Genomic DNA, 21,463 nt, shown 5'->3' on the forward strand with positions numbered 1-21,463 from the left:
AGTCAAAATGAGGCTCAGTAGTGTGTGTGGCCTCCACGTGCCTGTATGACCTCCCTACAACGCCTGGGCATGCTCCTGATGAGGTGGCGGATGGTCTCCTGTGGGATCTCCTCCCAGACCTGGACTAAAGCATCCGCCAACTCCTGGACAGTCTGTGGTGCAACGTGGCGTTGGTGGATGGAGCGAGACATGATGTCCCATATGTGCTCAATTGGATTCAGGTCTGGGGAACGGGCGGGCCAGTCCATAGCATCAATGCCTTCCTCTTGCAGGAACTGCTGACACACTCCAGCCACATGAGGTCTAGCATTGTCTTGCATTAGGATGAACCCAGGGCCAACCGCACCAGCATATGGTCTCACAGTCAGGCTACCTCTGGCGAGCACATGGAGGGCTGTGCGGCCCCCCCAAAGAAATGCCACCCCACACCATGACTGACCCACCGCCAAACCGGTCATGCTCGAGGATGTTGCAGGCAGCAGAACGTTCTCCACGGCGTCTCCAGACTCTGTCATGTCTGTCACGTGCTCAGTGTGAACCTGCTTTCATCTGTGAAGAGCACAGGGCGCCAGTGGCGAATTTGCCAATCTTGGTGTTCTCTGGCAAATGCCAAACGTCCTGCACGGTGTTGGGCTGTAAGCACAACCCCCACCTGTGGACGTCGGGCCCTCATACCACCCTCATGGAGTCTGTTTCTGACCGTTTGAGCAGACACATGCACATTTGTGGCCTGCTGGAGGTCATTTTGCAGGGCTCTGGTAGTGCTCCTCCTTGCACAAAGGCGGAGGTAGCAGTGCTGCTGCTGGGTTGTTACCCTCCTACGGCCTCCTATACGTCTCCTGATATACTGGCCTGTCTCCTGGTAGCGCCTCCATGCTCTGGACACTACGCTGACAGACACAGCAAACCTTCTTGCCACAGCTCACATTGATGTCCCATCCTGGATGGGCTGCACTACCTGAGCCACTTGTGTGGGTTGTAGACTCCGTCTCATGCTACCACTAGAGTGAAAGCACCGCCAGCATTCAAAAGTGACCAAAACATTAGCCAGGAAGCATAGGAACTGAGAAGTGGTCTGTGGTCCCCACCTGCAGAACCACTCCTTTATTGGGGATGTCTTGCTTATTGCCTATAATTTCCACCTGTTGTCTATTCCATTTGCACAACAGCATGTGAAATGTATTGTCAATCAGTGTTGCTTCCTAAGTGGACAGTTTGATTTCACAGAAGTGTGATTGACTTGGAGTTACATTGTGTTGTTTAAGTGTTCCCTTTATTTTTTTGAGCAGTGTGTGTATATATATATATATATATATATATTTTTTTTTTTTTTACACACAATACCCCATAATGATGAAGTGAAAATGAAATACAGAAATCTAATTTACTTTAGTATTCCCACTACTGAGTAGAAGCACCTTTTGGCGGCGATTACAGCTTTGAGTCGTCTTGGGTATGTCTGTACCAGTTTTGCACATCTGGTTTTGGGGATTTTCTCAAATGTTTCATTTTCTCAAGCTCTGTTAAGTTAGATGGGGAGTGGCAGTGAACAACAATCTTCAAGTCTTTCCACATATTTACAATGGGATTCAAGTCTGGGATTTATCTGGGCCACTCAAGTCTTTCACATTCTTGTTCTGAAGCCATTACAGCATTGCTTTGGCTGTATGCTTTGGGTCATTGTCCTGTTGGAACATACATCTTTGCCCCAGTCTAAGGTCGTTTGCAGTCTGAAGCAGAGGTCGACCGATTATGATTTTTCACCGCCGATACCGATTATTGGAGGCCCGAAAAAATAAATAAAAACATTTTGTAATAATGACAATTACAACAATACTGAATGAACACTTATTTTAACTTAATACATCAATAAAATCAATTTAGCCTCAATTAAATAATGAAACATGTTCAATTTGGTTTAAATAATGCAAAACAAAGTATTGGAGAAGAAAGTAAAAGTGCAATATGTGCCATGTAAGAAAGCTAACGTTTAAGTGCCTTGCTCAGAATATGGGAACATATGAAAGCTGGTAGTTCCTTTTAACATGAGTCTTCAATATTCCCAGGTATGAAGTTTTAGGTTGTAGTTATTATAGGAATTATAGGACTATTTCTCTCTATACGATTTGTATTTCATATACCTTTGACTATTGGATGTTCTTATAGGCACTTTAGTATTGCCAGTGTAACAGTATAGCTTCCGTCCCTCTCCTCGCTCCTACCTGGGCTCGAACCAGGAACACATCGACAACAGCCACCCTCAAAGCAGCGTTACCCATGCAGAGCAAGTGGAACAACTACTCCAAGTCTCAGAGCGAGTGACGTTTGAAACGCTATTAGCGCGCACCTGCTAACTAGCTAGCGATTTCACATCAGTTACACCAGCCTAATCTCGGGGGTTGATAGGCTTGAAGGGGTGGGTATAATTTGTGGAACGTTCCAACAGGAATCTGTTACAAAAAAACGTAAAGTAAAAGGTTGCCAACCAACAACGCATACAAAGTAGCAACGCATACAAACCTTGCTAACTAGCTGCCGAATAGGCATCAACTCACCACGTAGCTTATTCTTAATGTTTGTCCATAGGCAACCAGAGTGAGGACAGACATTTTTCGGAATAAACGTGATGAGTGAAAAACGCAAAGAAATAGACCATTCTCTACCCGGTATCTTATTCTGCCGCTATACAACTTTGTATGCGTTGTTTTTTTGGCAACCTTGTTATTTACGAAGTTTTTGGAATAGATTCCTGTTGGAACGTTCAGAAATACGAGCCTTAGGTCATTAATATGGTCGAATCCAGAAACTATCATCTCGAAAACAAAACGTTTTTTTTTTTTTTCTTCAGTGAAATACGGAACCGTTCCGTATTTTATCTAACGGGTGGCATCCCTAAGTCTAAATATTCCTGTTACATTGCACAACCTTCAATGTTATGTCATAATTACGTAAAATTCTGGCAAATTAGTTCGCAACGAGCCAGGCGGCCCAAACTGTTGCATATACCCTGACTGCGTGCAATGAACGCAAGAGCAGTGACACAATGTCATGTTAGCATGCAATATTAACTAAATATGCAGGTTTAAAAATATATACTTCTGTATTGATTTTAAGAAAGGCATTGATGTTTATGGTTAGGTACATTGGTGCAGCGACAGTGCTTTTTTCGCAAATGCGCTTGTTAAATCAACACCCGTTTGTCGAAGTAGGCTGTGATTCGATGAGAAATTAACAGGCACCCATCGATTATATGCAACGCAGGACACGTTAGATAACTACACATGGTTGATGATATTACTAGTTTAACTAGTGATTGTGTTAAGATTTATAGTTTTTTATAAGATAAGTTTAATGCTAGCTAGCAACTTTACCTTGGCTTCTTGCTGCCCTCGCGTAACAGGTAGTCAGCCTGCCATGCAGGCTCCTCGTGGAGTGCAATGTAAGGCAGGTGGTTAGAGCGTTGGACTAGTAACCTGAAGGTTGCAAAAACGAATCCCCCCTGAACAAGGCAGTTAACCCCCGTTCCTAGGCCGTCATTGAAAATAAGAATGTGTTCTTAATCTGACATGCCTAGTTAAATAAAGGTGTAAACATTTTTTTTAAATATATTTTTTTAAATCGGCAAATCGGTGGCCAAAAAGACCGATTACCGATTATTATGAAAATGTGAAATCGGCCCTAATTAATCGGCCTTTCCGATTAATCGGTCGACCTCTACTCTGAAGCAGGTTCTCATCAAGGATTTGCCTGTATTTGGCTCCATTTATTGTTCCCTCTATCCTTACAAGTCTCCCAGTCCCTGCCGCTAAAAAGCATCCCCATAACATGATGCTGCCACCACAATGCTTCACGGTAGGGATGGTGTTAGACGGGTGGTGAGCTATGCCTGGTTTTCTCCAGACATAGTGCTTTGCATTCAGGCTAAATCGTAACATTTTTGTACACAGAATATTTTGCCTCATGCTCTGTCTGTCACATGCCTTTTTGCAAACTTCAGGCATGCCCTCATGTGCCTTTTGCCAGACGGAAGCCACTCCTGAGGAAATCTCCCATAAAGCCCAGATTGGTGAGAGCATGCCTGGAGTTTAATGTAGAGACTGAGACTGTTGTCCTTATGACAGGTTCTCCCATCTCAGCCAAGGAACTCTGTAGTTCTGTCAGTCGTCATTGGGTTCTTGGTCACATCCCTAACCAAGGTCCTTCTTGCCCGGTTGCTCAGTTTGGTCGAACGGCCAGCTCTAGGCATAGTCTGGTTAGTTCCATATTATTGAGACCGCTGTGCACTTGGAAACTTTCACTACTGTAGAAGTTGTTTTATACCCTTTCACAGATACAGTGCTGTGAAAAAGTATTTGCCCCTTATTTCTTTGCACATTTGTCACACTTAAATGTTTCAGATCAAACAAATTTAAATATTACACAAAGATAACCCAAGTAAACACAAAATGCAGTGATGATTTTTTAACTTATTTTTTTTAGGGGAAAAAGCTATCCAAACCTTCATGGCCCTATGTGAAAAAGTAATTGCCCCCTAAACCTAATAACTGGTTGTGCCACCCTCAGCAGCAACAACTGCAATCAAGCGTTTGCGATAACTGGCAATGAGTCTTTCACTTCGCTGTGGAGGAATTTTGGCCCGCTCTTCTTTGCAGAATTTTTTTAATTCAGCCACATTGGAGGGTTTGAGCAGGAACCGCTTTTTTAAGGTCACGCCACAGCATCTCAATCGGATTCAAGTCTGGACTTGACTAGGCCACTCCAAAACCTTCATTTAATTTTTTTTTTTTTAAGCCATTCAGAGGTGGACTTGCTGGTGTGTTTTGGATCATTGTCCTGCTGCAGAACCCAAGTGCACTTCAGCTTGAGGTCACGAACTGATGGCCATTCTCCTTCAGGATTTTTTGGTAGAGAGCAGAATTCATGGTTCCATCAATCACAGCAAGTCATCCAGGTCCTGAAGCAGCAAAGCAGCCACAGACCATCACACTACCACCACCATATTTGACTGTTGGTATGATGTTCTTTTTCTGAAATGCTGTGTTACTTTTACGCCAGATGTAACGGGACGCACACCTTCCAAAAAGTTCAACTTCTGTCTCATCAGTCCACAGAATATTTTCCCAGAAGTCCTGGGGATCATCAAGATGTTTTTTTGCCAAAAGTGAGATGAACCTTTATGTTCTTTTTGGTCAGAGTGGTTTTCGCCTTGGAACTCTGCCATGGATGCCATTTTTGCCCAGTCTCTTTCTTATGGTTGAGTCACGAACACTGACCTTAACTGAGGCAAGTGAGGCCTGCAGTTCTTTTAGATGTTGTTGTGGGTTCTTTTGTGACCTCTTGGATGAGTCGTCGTTGTGCTCTTGGGGTAATTTTGGTAGGCCGGCCACTCCTGGGAAGGTTCACCACTGTTCCAAATTTTCTCTATTTGTGGATAATGGCTCTCACAGTGGTTTGCTGGAGTCCCAAAGCTTTAGAAATGGCTTTGTAACCCTTTCCAGGCTGATAGATGTCAATTACTTTGTTTCTCATCTGTTCTTGAATTTCTTTGGATCGCAGTATGATGTCTCGCTTTTTGAGATCTTTTGGCCTACTTCACTTTGTCAGACAGGTTCTATTTAAGTGATTTCTTGATTCAACATGTCTGGCAGTAATCAGGCCTGGGTGTGGCTAGTGAAATTGAACTCAGCTTTCCAAAAAATGTGATTAACCACAGTAAATTCATGATTTAACAAGGGGGGGGGGCAATTACTTTGTCACTTAGGGCCATGAAGGTTCGGATAGCTTTTTTCCTTTAATAAATAAAATGATCACTTAACTGCATTTTGTGTTTACTTGGGGTATCTTTGTGTAATATTAACATTTGTTTGATCTGAAACATTTAAGTGACAAATGTGCAAAAAAATAAGAAATCAGGAAGGGGGCAAATACTTTTTCACAGCACTGTATATGCTTCATCAAAGTGCCATCTCAGAGATCTACCGTTGAAGTCGGAAGTTTACATACACTTAGATTGGAGTCATTAAAACACATTTTTTAACGACTCCACAAATTTCTCGTGAACAAACTATAGTTTTGGCAAGTTGGTTAGGACATCTACTTTGCATGACACAAGTCATTTTTCCAACAATTGTTTTCAGACAGATTATTTCACTTACCATTCACTGTATCACAATTCCAGTGGGTCAGAAGTTTACATACACGGAGTTGACTGTGCCTATTAAACAGCTTGGAAAATTCCATAAATGTATGTCATGGCTTTAGAAGCTTCTGATAGGCTAATTGACATAATTTGAGTCAATTGGAGGTGTACCTGTGGATGTATTTCAAGGCCTACCTTCAAACTCAGTGCCTCTTTGCTTGACATCAGGGGAAAAATCTAAAGAAATCAGCCAAGACCTCAGAAAAAGATTTGTAGACCTCCACAAGTCTGGTTCATCCTTGGGAACAATTTCCAAATGCCGGAAGGTACCAGGTTCATCTGTACAAACAATAGTACGCAAGTATAAACACCATGGGACCACGCAACTGTCATACCGCTCAGGAAGGAGACGCGTTCTGTCTCCTAGAGATGAACGTACTTTGGTGCGAAAAGTGCAAATCAATCCCAAAACAACAGCAAAGAACCTTATGAAGATGCTGGAGGAAACAGGTACAAAAGTGTCTATCCACAGTAAAACGAGTCCTGTGTCGACATAACTTGAAAGGCCGCTCGGCAAGGAAGAAGCCACTGAAGAAGCCACTGGAGAAATGTCCTCTGGTCTGCTGAAACGAAAGTAGAACTGTTTGGCCATAATGACCATTGTTATGTTTGTAGGAAAAAGGGGGATGCTTGCAAGCCGAAAAACACCATCCCAACTGTGAAGCACGGGGGTGGCAGCATCATGTTGTGGGGGTGCTTTGCTGCAGGAGGGACTGGTGCACTTCACAAAATAGATGGCGTCATGAGGAAGGAAAATTATATGGATATATTGAAGCAACATCTCAAGACGAAAGGAAGTTAAAGCTTGGTCGCAAATGGACAATGACCCCATGCATACTTCCAAAGTTGTGGCAAAATGGCCTAAGGACAACAAAGTCAAGGTATTGGAGTGGCCATCACAAAGCCCTGACCTCAATTCCATAGAATATTTGTGGGCAGAACTGATAAAGCGTGTGCGAGCAAGGAGGCCTACAAACCTGACTCGGTTACACCAGCTCTGTCAGGAGGAATGGGCCAAAATTCACCTAACTTATTGTGGGAAGCTTGTGGGAGGCTACCCAAAACGTTTGACCTAAGTTAAACAATTTAAAGGCAATGCTACTAAATACTAATCGAGTGTATGTAAACGTCTGACCCACTGGGAATGTGATGAAATAAAAGCTGAAATAAATAATTCTCTCTACTATTATTCTGATATTTCACATTCTTAAAATAAAGTGGTGATCCTAACTGACCTAAGACATGGAATTTTTACTAGGATTAAATGTCAGGAATTGTGAAAAACTTCTGACTTCAACTGTATAGACAGTTCCTTGGATTTTATGGTATAGTTTCTGCTCTGACATGCACTGTCAACTATGCACTGTCAAATATGTTTCTTTCTAAGTCTTGTCCAAACAATAAACAATTGAATTTAGCCACAGGTGGACTCCAAGTTGTAGTGACATCTCAAGGATGATCAAAGGAAATTGGATGCACCTGAGCTCAATTTGGAGTGTCATAGCAAAGGGGTCTGAATATTTATGTAAATTAGGTATTTGCAAACATTTCTAAACTAATTTTCACTCTGTCATTGTGGGGTATTTTGTGTAGATCCATTTTGAATTCAGGCTGTAACACAACAAAATGTGGAATAAGTCAAGGGGTATGAATACTTTCTGAAGGCCCTGTATATGGATCTGGTTTCTATGATTTGAAATCCTTTGGTTTGGAAATCTCTCAACTACTTTCCCAGCACCAAACTACAGTGAGATATATATATATATGTGTGTGTGTGTGTGTGTGTGTGTGTGTGTGTAGCTGCAGTGTAACTTCCCATGGAGTTTGTATCTCTTAGAATGTGTAAAAATGCCAACAAAGCTACATTTTAAAGTTGACATCCTCTGAGAGGGAATCTGCTGATTGGGCATTTTCTCTAAGCGCTTCTCTCCCACTCTTTCTGAGTTTTTCTCTCTTTGACCCAGTTGTCCTCTGTACTCTGCTTTGTCAGCCTCAGGCCTTTTGAGTTCTTGGGTTCCTGCAAGTAATGACTGCTTTCATGTGCCATGCTGGGGCCCTTGTAATGCCTGTGGGAGATTGTTAACTTAGCTAAAAATTAAATTTCTCTTGGCGTTTTGGACTGTAGGTGCCAGTTCATTGTCTCACTTCAGATAGTGTGACTTGTGAGTGTAATGCCACCTGTTGGAAGATAATGCAAACTGTCTTATCAAAACATGATAAATATGTTGATTTACAGTTGATTTACATAGATTCGTGGTGGTCTGAGGTATAAGAAAATAAAGCAGTTTGAGAGGACAATGCTAGCAATAAGCCTTAGAGTCTTTCCTTAGTTATCTCTATCAAACTGACCGCTTCCTGTTGCCACAGCAACCTGGGGATGGACATCTACTCTGGGACCTTTGCTCTGATTGGTGCAGCCGCCTTCCTGGGAGGTGTGGTCCGGATGACCATCAGCCTGACTGTCATTCTCATCGAATCGACCAATGAGATCACCTACGGCTTGCCCATTATGATAACCCTCATGGTAAAGTACACCTCATTGATTTGAATTTACATTCACAATTTAGTACACTTGCATCAGTTGGTACTTACAGGATTACGTGTGCGCGTATGCTCAGGTGGCCAAGTGGACGGGGGATTTCTTCAATAAGGGCATCTATGACATCCACATTCATCTGAGAGGAGTGCCACTGCTGGAGTGGGAGACAGAGGTCGAGATGGACAAGTAAGAAAATAATACTACATTTATGAAAATAAAGATCAGTGGTCATTGTATCCAAACCCACTTTCAACTAACACATTTCTCTTCAGTATACACACATAATCTGTATATATGTGTCCCTTTTCAGCCTTTAACCAACTGTGTTTTTCAATGATTGAATTGGAATTTTACTTCCTGAATTGACTGACCCTAACCCTGGTACATGTGTGTCCCTCGTTTGTCCCCCAGACTGACGGCCAGTGACATCATGGAGCCCAACCTGACGTACGTGTACCCCCACACGCGCATCCAGTCCCTGGTGAGCATCCTGCGCACCACCGTCTACCATGCCTTCCCCGTGGTCACCGAGAACAGGGACAACGAACGGGAGTTCATGAAGGGCAACATCCTCATCAGCAACAACATCCGCTTCAAGGTAGGAGCCAGGGCAACGTGCAGATAGAAATTGCATGAATAGAACTGACATGATTCTTTATTCTACATGTCAGTGATGTTTGTTCTACTGAACCTATTTCTATCTTAACATTTCACTATGTTGTGTCCTGGGGTGTATGCATTAGTTGCAGATCGTAGCGAAATGTTTTGCCTGGTTAATCTAGGACCCAAAAATATGCAAACATAACGAAACTGGGAGGGACCTACCTGGTTTTATCCAATAGAAACTCTTGTTTATTACAAAACTTTTTCCATTTGGATCAACAGGCCAAACGTTTTGCTACAGTCTGCGACAAATGAATACACCTCTGCTGAAGGTGCCCTTGCCATACCGCGAACTGCCACCAGGAGTAATCAGAACCCTGTTATACTGTATAATGCTGGGCCTACCGATATAGGCCACTTAGTTTGGCCGTGTTCCCAATAATTGGAAAATGTTGTTTATCCTTCCTTGCTCCCCTCCTTGTAGTATTGTTACTGTAAAGCTCTTTGTGACATGTTGTTAATAAAAAGGCTAGTCACATCTATTTATATGTTAGGGCAGTGTCAGTAATTACATTAGGGAATGTAGGGAACAGGGATGCACAGACAGTCTCTCGGTCTTTTACTGTAAAAAGATTTACATTTATATGAACAGGAAGGTGTGTCTGTGGAGCATGCATGTTCAACCCTGCCTTCTCCGCCCACCACCTCCTCAGAAAGCAAGCGTGCTGACGCGGGCCGGGGAGCAGCGGCGGCGCTGCCAGTCCATGAAGTCATACCCGTCCAGTGAGCTGCGCAACGTGTGTGACGACCAGCTGGCAGCCGTGGTGCCTGCTATGGAGGAGGGCCAGGACATGCTGCAGCAGATGCTGGAGAGGAGGTGAGCCCCACACACACATACGCACACCTTAATTCTCACACCTGACTTGACCCCATCCCATTTTTTACAACACCAACCATGTAACCATCCTATTCCCTGTAACTTTGACTTGGGTCAAATTTAGATTTTTTTTTATCCATCATTCTTCTGAAATGAACTACTAATAAACTTTGCACACGTTGTAATCGATAGATTCACTGTAATGAGTCAGTCCGGTGTTTTCTATTTGGAGAAATTGCTGTTCTAACGTTTCTATGACTCTGTGTATGTTTCTAGACATGCACCCTACCCTAACCTGTACCCAGACCAGTCCCCTAGCGAGGAGTGGACCATGGAGGAGCGCTTCCGACCTCTGACCTTTCACGGCATCATCCTGCGCTCTCAGCTGGTCAACCTGCTGATCCGTGGCGTCTGCTACGCAGAGAACCAGTCGGTCAGTGGCCCAACTCCCAACCCACTGGACAACAGGGTCGTATTCATTAGTGATGGGGGGGAAATATCGATACAGGAGAGTATTGCAATATTATTTTTGCATTCGATTCTCTGACTCAAAAGTATTAATTCAATTTTATTTATTTATTTATTTATTTAATGGGGAGTTAATGTTAGCTGGTGCTAACTCTACCTGTGCCAAAACGCCAGTATTTCTCATCCTATGGTTTGTTATCCATCGGCCATTTTATTTCTATGACTTATTAAAACTTGTTTTCTCATGCCTCTGTAGTAAGATCTGCAGTGAGCCAGTTGTTTGAACATCGAATCACAATAAAATTGCAGTATCAAATCGCAATACATATAGAATTGTGGTACATAAAGAATCGCACCTAAGTACTGTGGTAATACTGTATCGTGAGGTCCCTGGCAATTCCTAGTATGAGGTATGAAAGTGGCGTGTCAATGGCATGTCATTTTCCAGGAAGTAGCCTTGTAGTTTTTTAACTCTTGTAACCTTTTTGAATGGTATTCAATGGGAAAAACGGAGCACAAGGGTCTTGAGCGCAAAAACGTAAAAAACTTAATCCTGAAATTCAAAATTATTTTATATGTATCTTAAATGACCGGATTTTCATTAATGTTATGATATAATCGTCAAGCCCAATCAAAAGATTAGGGGAAAGGACCCGGAAGTATGACGTAGGACGATGTCACTTGCACATCGTATTCATTAGGCAACAAATTGAATAAAACGGACTGAAACATGAAGGAACTACCTGAACTCTCGTTTTTGTTCTCTGTTGCAAAACCACTGTGTGCTGTGCACTAATGAATATAACCCAGGAGTTAGTCAGTGCGTGTGTGTAGTGTTTCTACACATGTTCTCGTGTGTGTATGTCTGTGCGCCTTTTTATTTGTCTGTCTGTGTCCACAGAGTGCCACGCAGCCGAGACTGTCGTACGCTGAGATGACGGAGGACTACCCCCGTTTCCCAGACATCCATGACCTAGACTTGGCCCTTCTCAATCCCCGCATGATAGTGGTACAACCCAGTCCATCACACATCTACAGCTACTGCTGCACTTACAATCAGGGCTCTAAATTAAACATTTTCATTGGTAGCACTGGTGCTCCCAACTTTAAAAGTTAGGAGCACAACATAACATTTATGAGCGGCAGAAAATGATTTTTTTAAGTAGATTGAGATATAACCTACAGTACATTCAGAAAGTATTCAGACCCCTTGACTTTTTCCATATTTTGTTATGTTACAGCCTTATTCTAAAATGTATTAAATATATATTGTTTTCCCTTATCAATCTACACACGATACCCCATAATGACAAAGTAAAAACAGGTTTTTGCAAATGTATAAAACAAACCCAGAAATATCACATTTCCATAAGTATTCAGACCCTTTACTCAATACCTTGTTGAAGCACATTTGGCAGGGATTACAGCCTCGAGTCTTCTTGGGTATGATGCTACAAGCTTGGCACACCTGTAATTGGGGAGTTTTTCCTCCATTCTCTGCAGATCCTCTCAAGCTCTGTCAGGTGGGATGGGGAGCGTCGCTGAACAGCTATTTTTCGGTTTCTCCAGAGATGTTTGATTGGGTTCAACTCCAGGCTCTGGCTGGGCCACTCAAGAACATTGAGACTTGTCCTGAAGCCACACTTGCCTTGTCTTGGCTGTGTGCTTAGGGTCGTTGTCCTGTTATACAGTCTGAGGTTCTGAGCGCTCTGGAGCAGGTTTTCATCAAGGATCTCTATGTACTTTGCTCCTTTCCCTCGATCCTGACTAGTCTCCCAGTCCCTGCCGCTGAAAGACATCCCCACAACATGACGCTGCCACCACCCTGCTTCACCGTAGGGATGGTATTGGCCGGATAATGAGCGGTGCCTGGTTTCCTCCAGACGAGACTCTTGGCATTCAGGCCAAAGAGTTCAATCTTAGTTTCATCAGACCAGAGAATCTTGTTTCTCATGGTCAGAGTCCTTTAGGTGCCTTTTGGCAAACTCCAAGCGGGTTGTCATGTGCCTTTTTACTGAGCAGTGGCTTCCGTCTGGCCGCAGTTTGTAGTGTAAAAATTATCATAATTTTTTGGGGGTCCCGCGACCATTCTCTTCGCCAAAATTCAGTTCACGGCTGAATCTACAATTATTATTTTTTTTAGGCAACATGTAAAGTGTTGGTTTCATGAGCTGAAATACAAGATCCCAGAAATGTTCCATGCGCACAAAAAGTGAGCATTTATCCTTTGCCAAGATAATCCATCCACCTGACAGGTGTGGCACATCAAGAAGCTGATTTGAACAGCATGATCTTACACAGGTGCACCTTGTGCTGGCAACAATAAAAGGCCACTAAAATGTGCAGTTTTGTGACAACATAATGTCCAGATGTCTCATGTTTTGAGAGACATGCAGTTAATTTCTCTGCCATAAGCTGCCTCCAATGTCATTTTAGAGAATTTGGCAGTATGTCCAACTGGCCTCATAACCGCAGACCACATGTAACCACGCCAGCCCAGACCACGTGTAACCACGCCAGCTCCACATTCACCTGTGGGATCGTCTTAGACCAGCTACCCAGAGAGCTGATGAAACTGTGTGTTTGCACAACCAAATAATTTATGCACAAACTGTCAGAAACCGTCTCAGGGAAGCTCATCTGGGTGCTCGTCCTCACCAGGGTCTTGACCTGACTGCAGTTCGGCATCGTACCTGACTTCAGTTGGAAAATGCTTGCCTTCGATGGCCACTGGCACGCTGGAGAAGTATGCTCTCCACAGATGAATCCCGGTTTCAACTGTACCAGGCAGATGGCAGACAGCGTGTATGGCGTTGTGTGGGCGAGCGGTTTGTTGCTGATAACATTGTGAACAGAGTGCCCCTTGGTGGGGTTATGGTATGGGCAGGCAGGCATAAGCTACGGACAACGAGCACAATTGTACAGAGATACCGTGATGAAATCCTGAAGCTGATTGTCGTGCCATTCATCCGCCGCCTTCACCTCATGTTTCAGCATGATAATGCATGGGCCCATGTCGCAAGGATCTGTACACAATTCCTGAAAGCTGAAAATGTCTCAGTTCTTCCATGGCCTCCATACTCACCATACTCATACACTGGATCGACATTCACGACAGTGTGTTACAGTTTTACCCCTTCAAATGAATGGATTTGGCTATTTCAGCCACACCCGTTGCTGACAGGTGTCTAAAATCGAGCACATCGCAATCTACATTATACAGGCCATTCTACTGCAATGTTTGTCTAAGGAGCTTATGACTTTCAACGTGGCACCGTCATAGGATGCCACCGTTCCAACAAGTCAGTTCGTCAAATTTCTGCCCTGCTAGAGCTGCCCCGGTCAACTGTAAGTGTTCTTATTGTGAAGTGGAAACGTCTAAGGGCAAGAACGTCTCAGCCGTGAAGTGGTAGTCCACACAAGCTCACCGAACGGAACCGGTGAGTGCTGCTTCATGAAATGGGTTTCCATGGCAGAGCAGCCTAAGTCTAAGATCACCATGTGCAATGCCAAGCGTCGGCTGGAGTGTTGTAAAGCTTGCCACCATTGGACTCTGGCGTAGTGGAAACACGTTCTCTGGAGTGATGAATCATGCTTCACCATCTGCTGGATGCCAGGAGAACGCTACCTGCCCCAATGCATAGTACCAACTGTAAAGTTTGGTGGAGGTCCCTTAGTTCCAGTGAAGGGAAATCTTAACTCTATAGCATATAATGACATTCTAGACAATTCTGTGCTTCCAACTTTGTGGCAACAGTTTGGGGAAGGCCCTTTCCTGTTTCAGCATGACAATGCCCCCGTGCACAAAGTGAGGTCCATACAGAAATGGTTTGTCGAGATCGGTGTGGAAGAACTTGACTGGCCTGCACAGAGCCCTGAACTCAACACCCTCGAAAACCTTGAGGCTGAATTGGAACAACGACTGCGAGCCAGGCCTAATCGCTCAACATCAGTACCCGACCTCACTAATGCTCTTGTGGCTGAATGGAAGCAAGTCCCCGCAGTGATGTTCCAACATCTAGTGGAAAGCCTTCCCAGAAGAGTGGAGGCTGTAATAGCAGCAAAGGGGGGACCAACTCCATATTAATGCACATGATTTTGGAATGAGAGGTTCCACGGGTAGGTGTCCACATACTTTTGACCATGTTGTGTATCTGTGACCAACCGATGCATCTCTGTATTCCCAGCCATGTGGAATCCATAAATGTGGGCCTAATGAATTTATTTAAATTGACTGATTTCCTTTTATGAACTTTAACTCAGTAAAGTCTTTGAAATTGTTGGGTTTTATATTTCTGTTCAGTGTAGTTTCAAACCCCTAGCCTATATGAAATATAGCTACTTCTGAAGTTGTGCTATAGAAACTAATATGTAACCCTGTAAATACATTTATTTAAAAAAATATATAATATTGATAGAAATACATGTCATTGAAGTTAGAGTAATTGTGGAATATTAGGTTTCTAAGCATTGCATTAAATTGTACACTGTTTCTTTAAGAGCGTCACGTTTGTGCTTTGTCACCCCTAAAGGAACAATTTTCCTCAAAAGTGTTGAGGCTTTTTGTTGTTACTAACTGGTTACATGTTTGTGATAGTAAGTGATCATCTTCTTTCACTTTCAGGACGTCACCTCGTACATGAACCCTTCCCCCTACACAGTGTCCCCAAACACACATGTGTCCCAAGTGTTTAACCTGTTCAGGACCATGGGCCTTCGACACCTGCCTGTGGTCAACGCAGTAGGAGAGGTGAGTCGCACCGCAAGGGGTTAAAATTCCCACTCCTTAACTTCCTGTTTCCTCTCTGTGGCCTGGGTCATATTCAGTAGGGCAGTGTTTCTAAATTCCTGGTCCTTTGTTTTTGACCTAGTACCACCCACCTGATTCCACTAATCAACTCCTCAAACTTTTGATTAGTGGAATCATGTGTGGAGTGCTCTGGCCAAAAAACAAATGTGCAGCCCTTTGGGTCCCCGGGACCAGAATTAAAAATCACTGCATTAGGGCACACCATAGCAAAATGGTTTGCAACGGAAATGGAAAATAATAATTTCTTATTGGACAAGTTCAGGTAGTCCCTCCCTGTTTCAGTCAGTTTTCTTAGGATTGATGGCTTATCACTACAACCCAGATGAGGAATTATAGTAACTGACACACCAAGCTGTGTTGGCCACTATAGCCTTAATGCTTATTAACGGTGTCATTTTAATAACATAAAAAGTGTCCTTGTCAAAATACACTTTATGTACTTGATGCAGTATGTATTAAAAGGTCCATTTTGTTCCATTCTAAACCTGCATGTATAATCAACACTGACAAAAATGCAGCTTCAAGGGACTAACACCACTTTTTTTTTTATTGTCAAACTATCTAAGATATTTGCTTTTGCTTAGAAGCACTAAGCAGAGGAATGGCTCAGTAGCTAACTACTGTAGCTAATTAATAATTTTTTAGTCATTCTAGAGTGGAGGAAGCAGTCTGCTCCATGATGTCGCTCCCTGTACCTTCTCTTTCAGATTGTGGGAATAATCACACGACACAATTTAACCCACGAGTTTCTCTTGGGGAAACTCAGACAGCATTACATCACCATTTGAGCTTCAGAGTCCAGTCTTTAAAGCCGTCAAGAGTCGCCCACGTCTTGAAATCCCTCCTTCAACTGGACCTGTACAATACTTTTCCATGTCTTATCCATTCCCCCACACCCACACTCTGTACGACACGATAGGCACACACCTCTGCAACGAGACGTTAAAGGATTTACTTTTGTCTGCTCCGGAGCCTCTACAGCCCAAGACATCCCCCTGTATCCCAAGTGTCCACGCTTTACCAACAGACCGACTTTATCATCTTTATCACTGTAACACTTTTGTTTTGACTTCTGACTGTACATTTGAATTTTATGTTCTCTGTGTATTTAAATGTATTATACTATATATTTGCGCAAAGAACATTTCACTGTGCTGCCAGGGTTTTCGATCAAAGTAGGCTTTTCCTGCAGTGTTAACAAGATGTCACATTACGGACCATTTCTAATCAAGGCATATGTGTGGAGCTACATTAACACAAAAATACAGAATTGCACTCGCATATGTTAAGCTTAACAGAGGACAGTTAATCTCACAAATATTCAGGCAGAAATGTTATGGGTATGTTTCGAAAGGACAGAGGAAGATTGAGGAATATGGTGTATGTCAAGACTGGATAGAATCGACCAAGGTTTTTTAGTTTTAGCTTTGTTGTTTTGAGTTAGAGGGTGTGGGACCAAGAAAGGTCCAGCATATTTTCTAGACAGAAAAGGGTGGACATTTGTTTGTCAGTATTAAGTACCTCTGTAAAACCTTTGTGGAAATGTTGCCATTGTTCACCTTGTAGATTCACATTGCAGGTAACCAATTGGGAAACCAATAATGTGGTGACTTTCTGGCTAGTTTCCCCATCCATGTAGGTTGGGTTGGTGGTACTTTAAAGGTAGAATCCGCAATATGACATTATCACACAACTCAAGAGATGGTGTAATGGTGCTTTCAAGACTGGGAACTCAGGGAAAAAAACAAGGTCAAATCAGGACGTCAGTGATCTTCAGGTCGGAAAGTCGAGGCTCTAGAAAGAGGCCAGAGTTTCCGATTTGGATGACCGTTCAAAACTATTTTTCCAGGTTCCCAGTTGTCTTGTATGCACTGAAGTCAGAGATTTCCGAGTTCCCAGTTGTTTTGAACGTAGCATAAATTGGGATAAGCCAGTAACGGCTGTGCTAAGTTGATGTGTGTAAGTAGGGTGTTTGTCCACTGTCTATTAGGGGTGTAATGGTTCACCATACCCACGCTTCAGTCCATATTGCTGTTTTGGGGTCATGGTTCGGTCTCGGTACAGCAGGAAAATTAAATGCCATTCACAATCTTCCTGGCATTGTCTGTTGTGATAGGATTGTTATGTTGGGTCTCAAGTTTCCACTCTGATGCTACGTTTGTAACCATGTGGGAGGTGGGAATTTACCAGTTTTGAAGTCATAAATATCAGTTGGATGCATTCATGTGATTTGATCTCGTTGGGAAACGCTGATTGACTAATGGCCAACAAGCTGCGTCAACCATAAACTAAAAGTACAGCTATCATGCGTGTAAACAAATTAGTTTCAAAACCTCAGTAATAGATGCTGTAAATGCTGTTTTTTTTTTTATAATTAATGTTTTGTTGCATTTAACTGCCAAAAATGCTCTTATAAGTGGCCATTTCCGTCATAGCTGACTACAGAGGTCACCATCCATGTGGGAGAAGTGGTAGCTCAGGATGATCGACAGGTTTCCCACAAGTAATTCATTACCAGTTAGAGGGCCGTTCAAGTGGATTTTTCCCAGTAGTATGTGGTAAATTCCCACTTGGTTGTGAACGCACCATGACTCTGCCTCCTACAGTGCCAGATGCACACTTGTAGCTCTCATAAAGGGGCCGTGTCTGTAGCACAGTACATTTCCCACTCCAGGGTAATGTGATGGGCTGTCACTCTTAAGTAAGTGCAACACAGGGTGCACTGGCCAATTCATTGAAAACGTTGGCTTTGGCTTGCTTATATAGAGCGGGTACTACCTATTTGCTGAAATGGGTGCAAGAGGGAAGTTCATAACATGGCTCGATCACTTTCACGAAATATTCTCAACCACTGCGAATGGGTGCATATCCGTGGCTATAAACCAAAGACTGTAAAAAATATATATATATAAACTTAGCCCACCTATCGCTCTTGTAATTGATTTGTCCCGGTCCAGATTTAGCTGCTTGACTTTAGAGGGGAGACATTGTTTCTTTGCATTTCCGTCTTGCGCCGGCATACTGGGGTGACGTCGGCGTAAATGTGCCAACATATTTGAGGTGTTGGCAGCCGCATAGGTGACATTGTTATCCACAACTCTCTATCCATCACGGTTGTAATTTACTGTGAGGAAACCAAAATGTTCCCAAACTTGAGATCTAAACGATGATGGAGGATCCTCTAATTCTGGTTTATTGACCCCACCACTCGCCATTGTACAGAACTAATTCTTGGCTGCGCATCACAACATTTTAAATGCGCCAAATAAGATTACAATTAATTACAATGTGCACATAGACTACTTGTTTTAACGGAATAGCCTGAAAATGTTTTTTTTTTAGATCAGATTTACTCGAGGCATAGGCCTACAATGCAGCATAGCCTATAGGCCTAGTGTTTTTATGTTGTAAATAAAAACATTTTAATGTATTCATTTGGGTTCACAGTGCGGACCGAACCGAGGTCCCTGTACCGAACAGTTTGGTACAAATACATGTACGGTTACACCCTTGCTGTGTATGGTGATGTTATATTGCAGAGTCTACCTTTTTAACATGTGATTAAACATGATGATGAGGCCAGTGCAGCTTTTCTATAAATAGTAAAGATGGATGTAAAGTGAATCAATTATGACAAACCATGATGGCACATACAGTGCCTTCAGAAAGTATTCACACCTCTTGACTTTTTCCATACTTTGTTGTGTTACAGCCTGAAATGTCTTGAGTCAATAACTATTCAACACCTTTTGTTATGGCTAGCCTAAATAAGTTCAGGAGTAAAACTGTGTTTAACAAGTCACATAAGTTGCATGGACTCTGTGTGCAATAATAGTGTTTATCATTATTTTTTTTGAATGACTACCTCATCTCTGTACCCCACAGATACAATTATCTGTAAGGTCCCTCAGTCGAGCAGTGAATTTCAAACACAGATTCAACCACAAAGTCAGGGAGGTTTTCCAAAGCCTTGCAAAGAAGGGCACCTATTGGTAGATAGGTAAAAAGCAGACGTTGAATATCCCTTTAAGCATGGTGAAGTTATTAATTACACTTTGGACACGCAGTCACTCACTACAAAGATTCAGGCGTCTTTCCTATCTCAGTTGCCGGAGAGGAAGGAAACCGCTCAGGGATTTCACCATGAGGCCAATGGTGACTTTAAAACCGTTGCAGAGTGAAATGGATGTGACAGGAGATCTGAGGAGGGATTATAAACATTGTAGTTACTCCACTATACTAACCTAAATGACAGAGTGAAAAGAAGGAAACCTGTACAGAACAAGGCACTTAAGTAAAACTGCAAAAAATGTGGCAAAGAAGTTAACTTTTTGTCCTGAAATACAAAGCGTTATGTTTTGTGCAAATCCAACACAACACATCACTGAGTACCACTCTTCATAGTGGAGGCTGCATTATGTTATGGGTATGCTTGTCATCGGCAAAGACAATGGGGTAAAAAAAAACTAAAGAGCTAAGCACAGGCAAAATCTAATGCAAGACTTGAAAAGGGCGTTCTAGCAATTATCAACAACCTGCTTGACAGAGCATAAAGAATTTTTTAAAATAAATAAATAATGTGCAAATATTGTAAATCCAGGTGTGCACAGCTCAGAGACTTACTGAGAAAGGCTCACCGCTGTAATCCCTGTCAATGCTGATTCTAACATGTATTGACTCATTTACTTATGTAAATGAGGTTTTTGTACTTCATTTGCAAAATACCTTATTTATAGAAGTATTCCAACCCTTTGGTATGAGATCACAAGTGAGTCATTATGGTGTACTGTGTGTAGATTGATGAGGAAAAAATATTTTTCATCCATTTTAGAATAAGGCTGTAACAAAATGTGGAAAAAGTCAAGGGGTCTGAATACTTTCTGAATGGACTGTATACACTAAGCATTCCTTGTTATGTTTGTGTCATGTTTTTTACTGTTTTATTTAAGAGTTTATTTTTATGAAATGTTATTTGTATGATTTGCTACATGTACTATAAATGGATAAAATAATATGGCGTTACATTTGGTCTAGAACAAGATAAATAGTTGTTACTTTGGGGGGAAAAAAAGGTATTTGTTTGTAGAATTGCCATAGCGAGGGTTGCAAAATGTAAGGGTATCTTTCCCAAAATTCCCTGGTTTCAGGAATCATCCAACCAGGATTTCTGGAAAACGGTGGAATTTTGGGTAAGTTAACATCCACACTAAATGTGTCTCTGTAGATGACATGGATCAGATTAAGTTGTATGAAAAATGGACAAGTGGTAAATGCGCTATGCTTAGCCATTGTCAGGACCAGAGGGACCGTTCCCCCCCCCAAATAACATTATGGACACACCAGTATTTAGTAAATCTGCTGTGGAGGTTTAGGCATTGCTCTAAGCTTGGTGATACGTTTGTGGAAGCTTGACATGCCGTATGTAGGAAAGCAAGCCCATGGCAAACAACATAGCTCCCTGGGAAAGAGAAAGCAGAAACCTCTGTCTTGTGCCTTGACATTAACCTTCAAAATAAAGATCCCTTTGTTTTGTAAATCATTCAGATGTATCCATCCTTTTTTTTATATAATTATCACTGTTAAAAATGTTTTAGAAGATATAATACAAAAGTGTTGTTATTTTCACTTATTCTATACATACAATATATTCTCATATTGTACGACTTAAACTTTCCAATGCTTGAGTAGTCCAGAATGACTGTTGCCTGGTACTAAAATGAGGGCATGCATGCTCAGGCTGGCTGCGTAAGGCAGTAAGGTGTCCTGATGTGCCGGATATGGGGGCATTCCACGAGGTCCAGGTTCGAGTTTTCCACATTTGACTGGCTCTGGAAACCTAGCCCACACTTATAAACTACCAATCAGGCCAATCTTCCCCCACAGTGGAAAAATCCATTGGCCATCAGACCTGTGCTTATCACTGGGATCACAGTCACTGACAAGCCCTGGAATCTATCTGGAGTTCCA

The 21,463-nt window shown here is 42.5% G+C and overlaps 1 protein-coding gene across 1 annotated transcript in view; it reads left to right on the forward strand.

Moving 5' to 3' along the window:
• Positions 1-21,035, forward strand: part of clcn6 (chloride channel 6) — a 32,231-nt gene extending 11,196 nt beyond the window's left edge. Inside the window, exons 15-22 of the mRNA XM_014136526.2 lie at positions 8,567-8,723; positions 8,818-8,924; positions 9,150-9,336; positions 10,055-10,218; positions 10,495-10,651; positions 11,588-11,695; positions 15,311-15,436; positions 16,204-21,035. Coding sequence (XP_013992001.1) covers positions 8,567-8,723; positions 8,818-8,924; positions 9,150-9,336; positions 10,055-10,218; positions 10,495-10,651; positions 11,588-11,695; positions 15,311-15,436; positions 16,204-16,284 — 1,087 coding nt within the window. The 3' untranslated portion in view covers positions 16,285-21,035. The remainder of the gene's footprint in view (positions 1-8,566; positions 8,724-8,817; positions 8,925-9,149; positions 9,337-10,054; positions 10,219-10,494; positions 10,652-11,587; positions 11,696-15,310; positions 15,437-16,203) is intronic.
• The last annotated feature ends 428 nt before the right edge of the window (positions 21,036-21,463 follow it).

The sequence above is a fragment of the Salmo salar genome, chromosome ssa13, assembly GCF_905237065.1.
Source record: "Salmo salar chromosome ssa13, Ssal_v3.1, whole genome shotgun sequence".
NCBI lineage: Eukaryota > Metazoa > Chordata > Actinopteri > Salmoniformes > Salmonidae > Salmo > Salmo salar.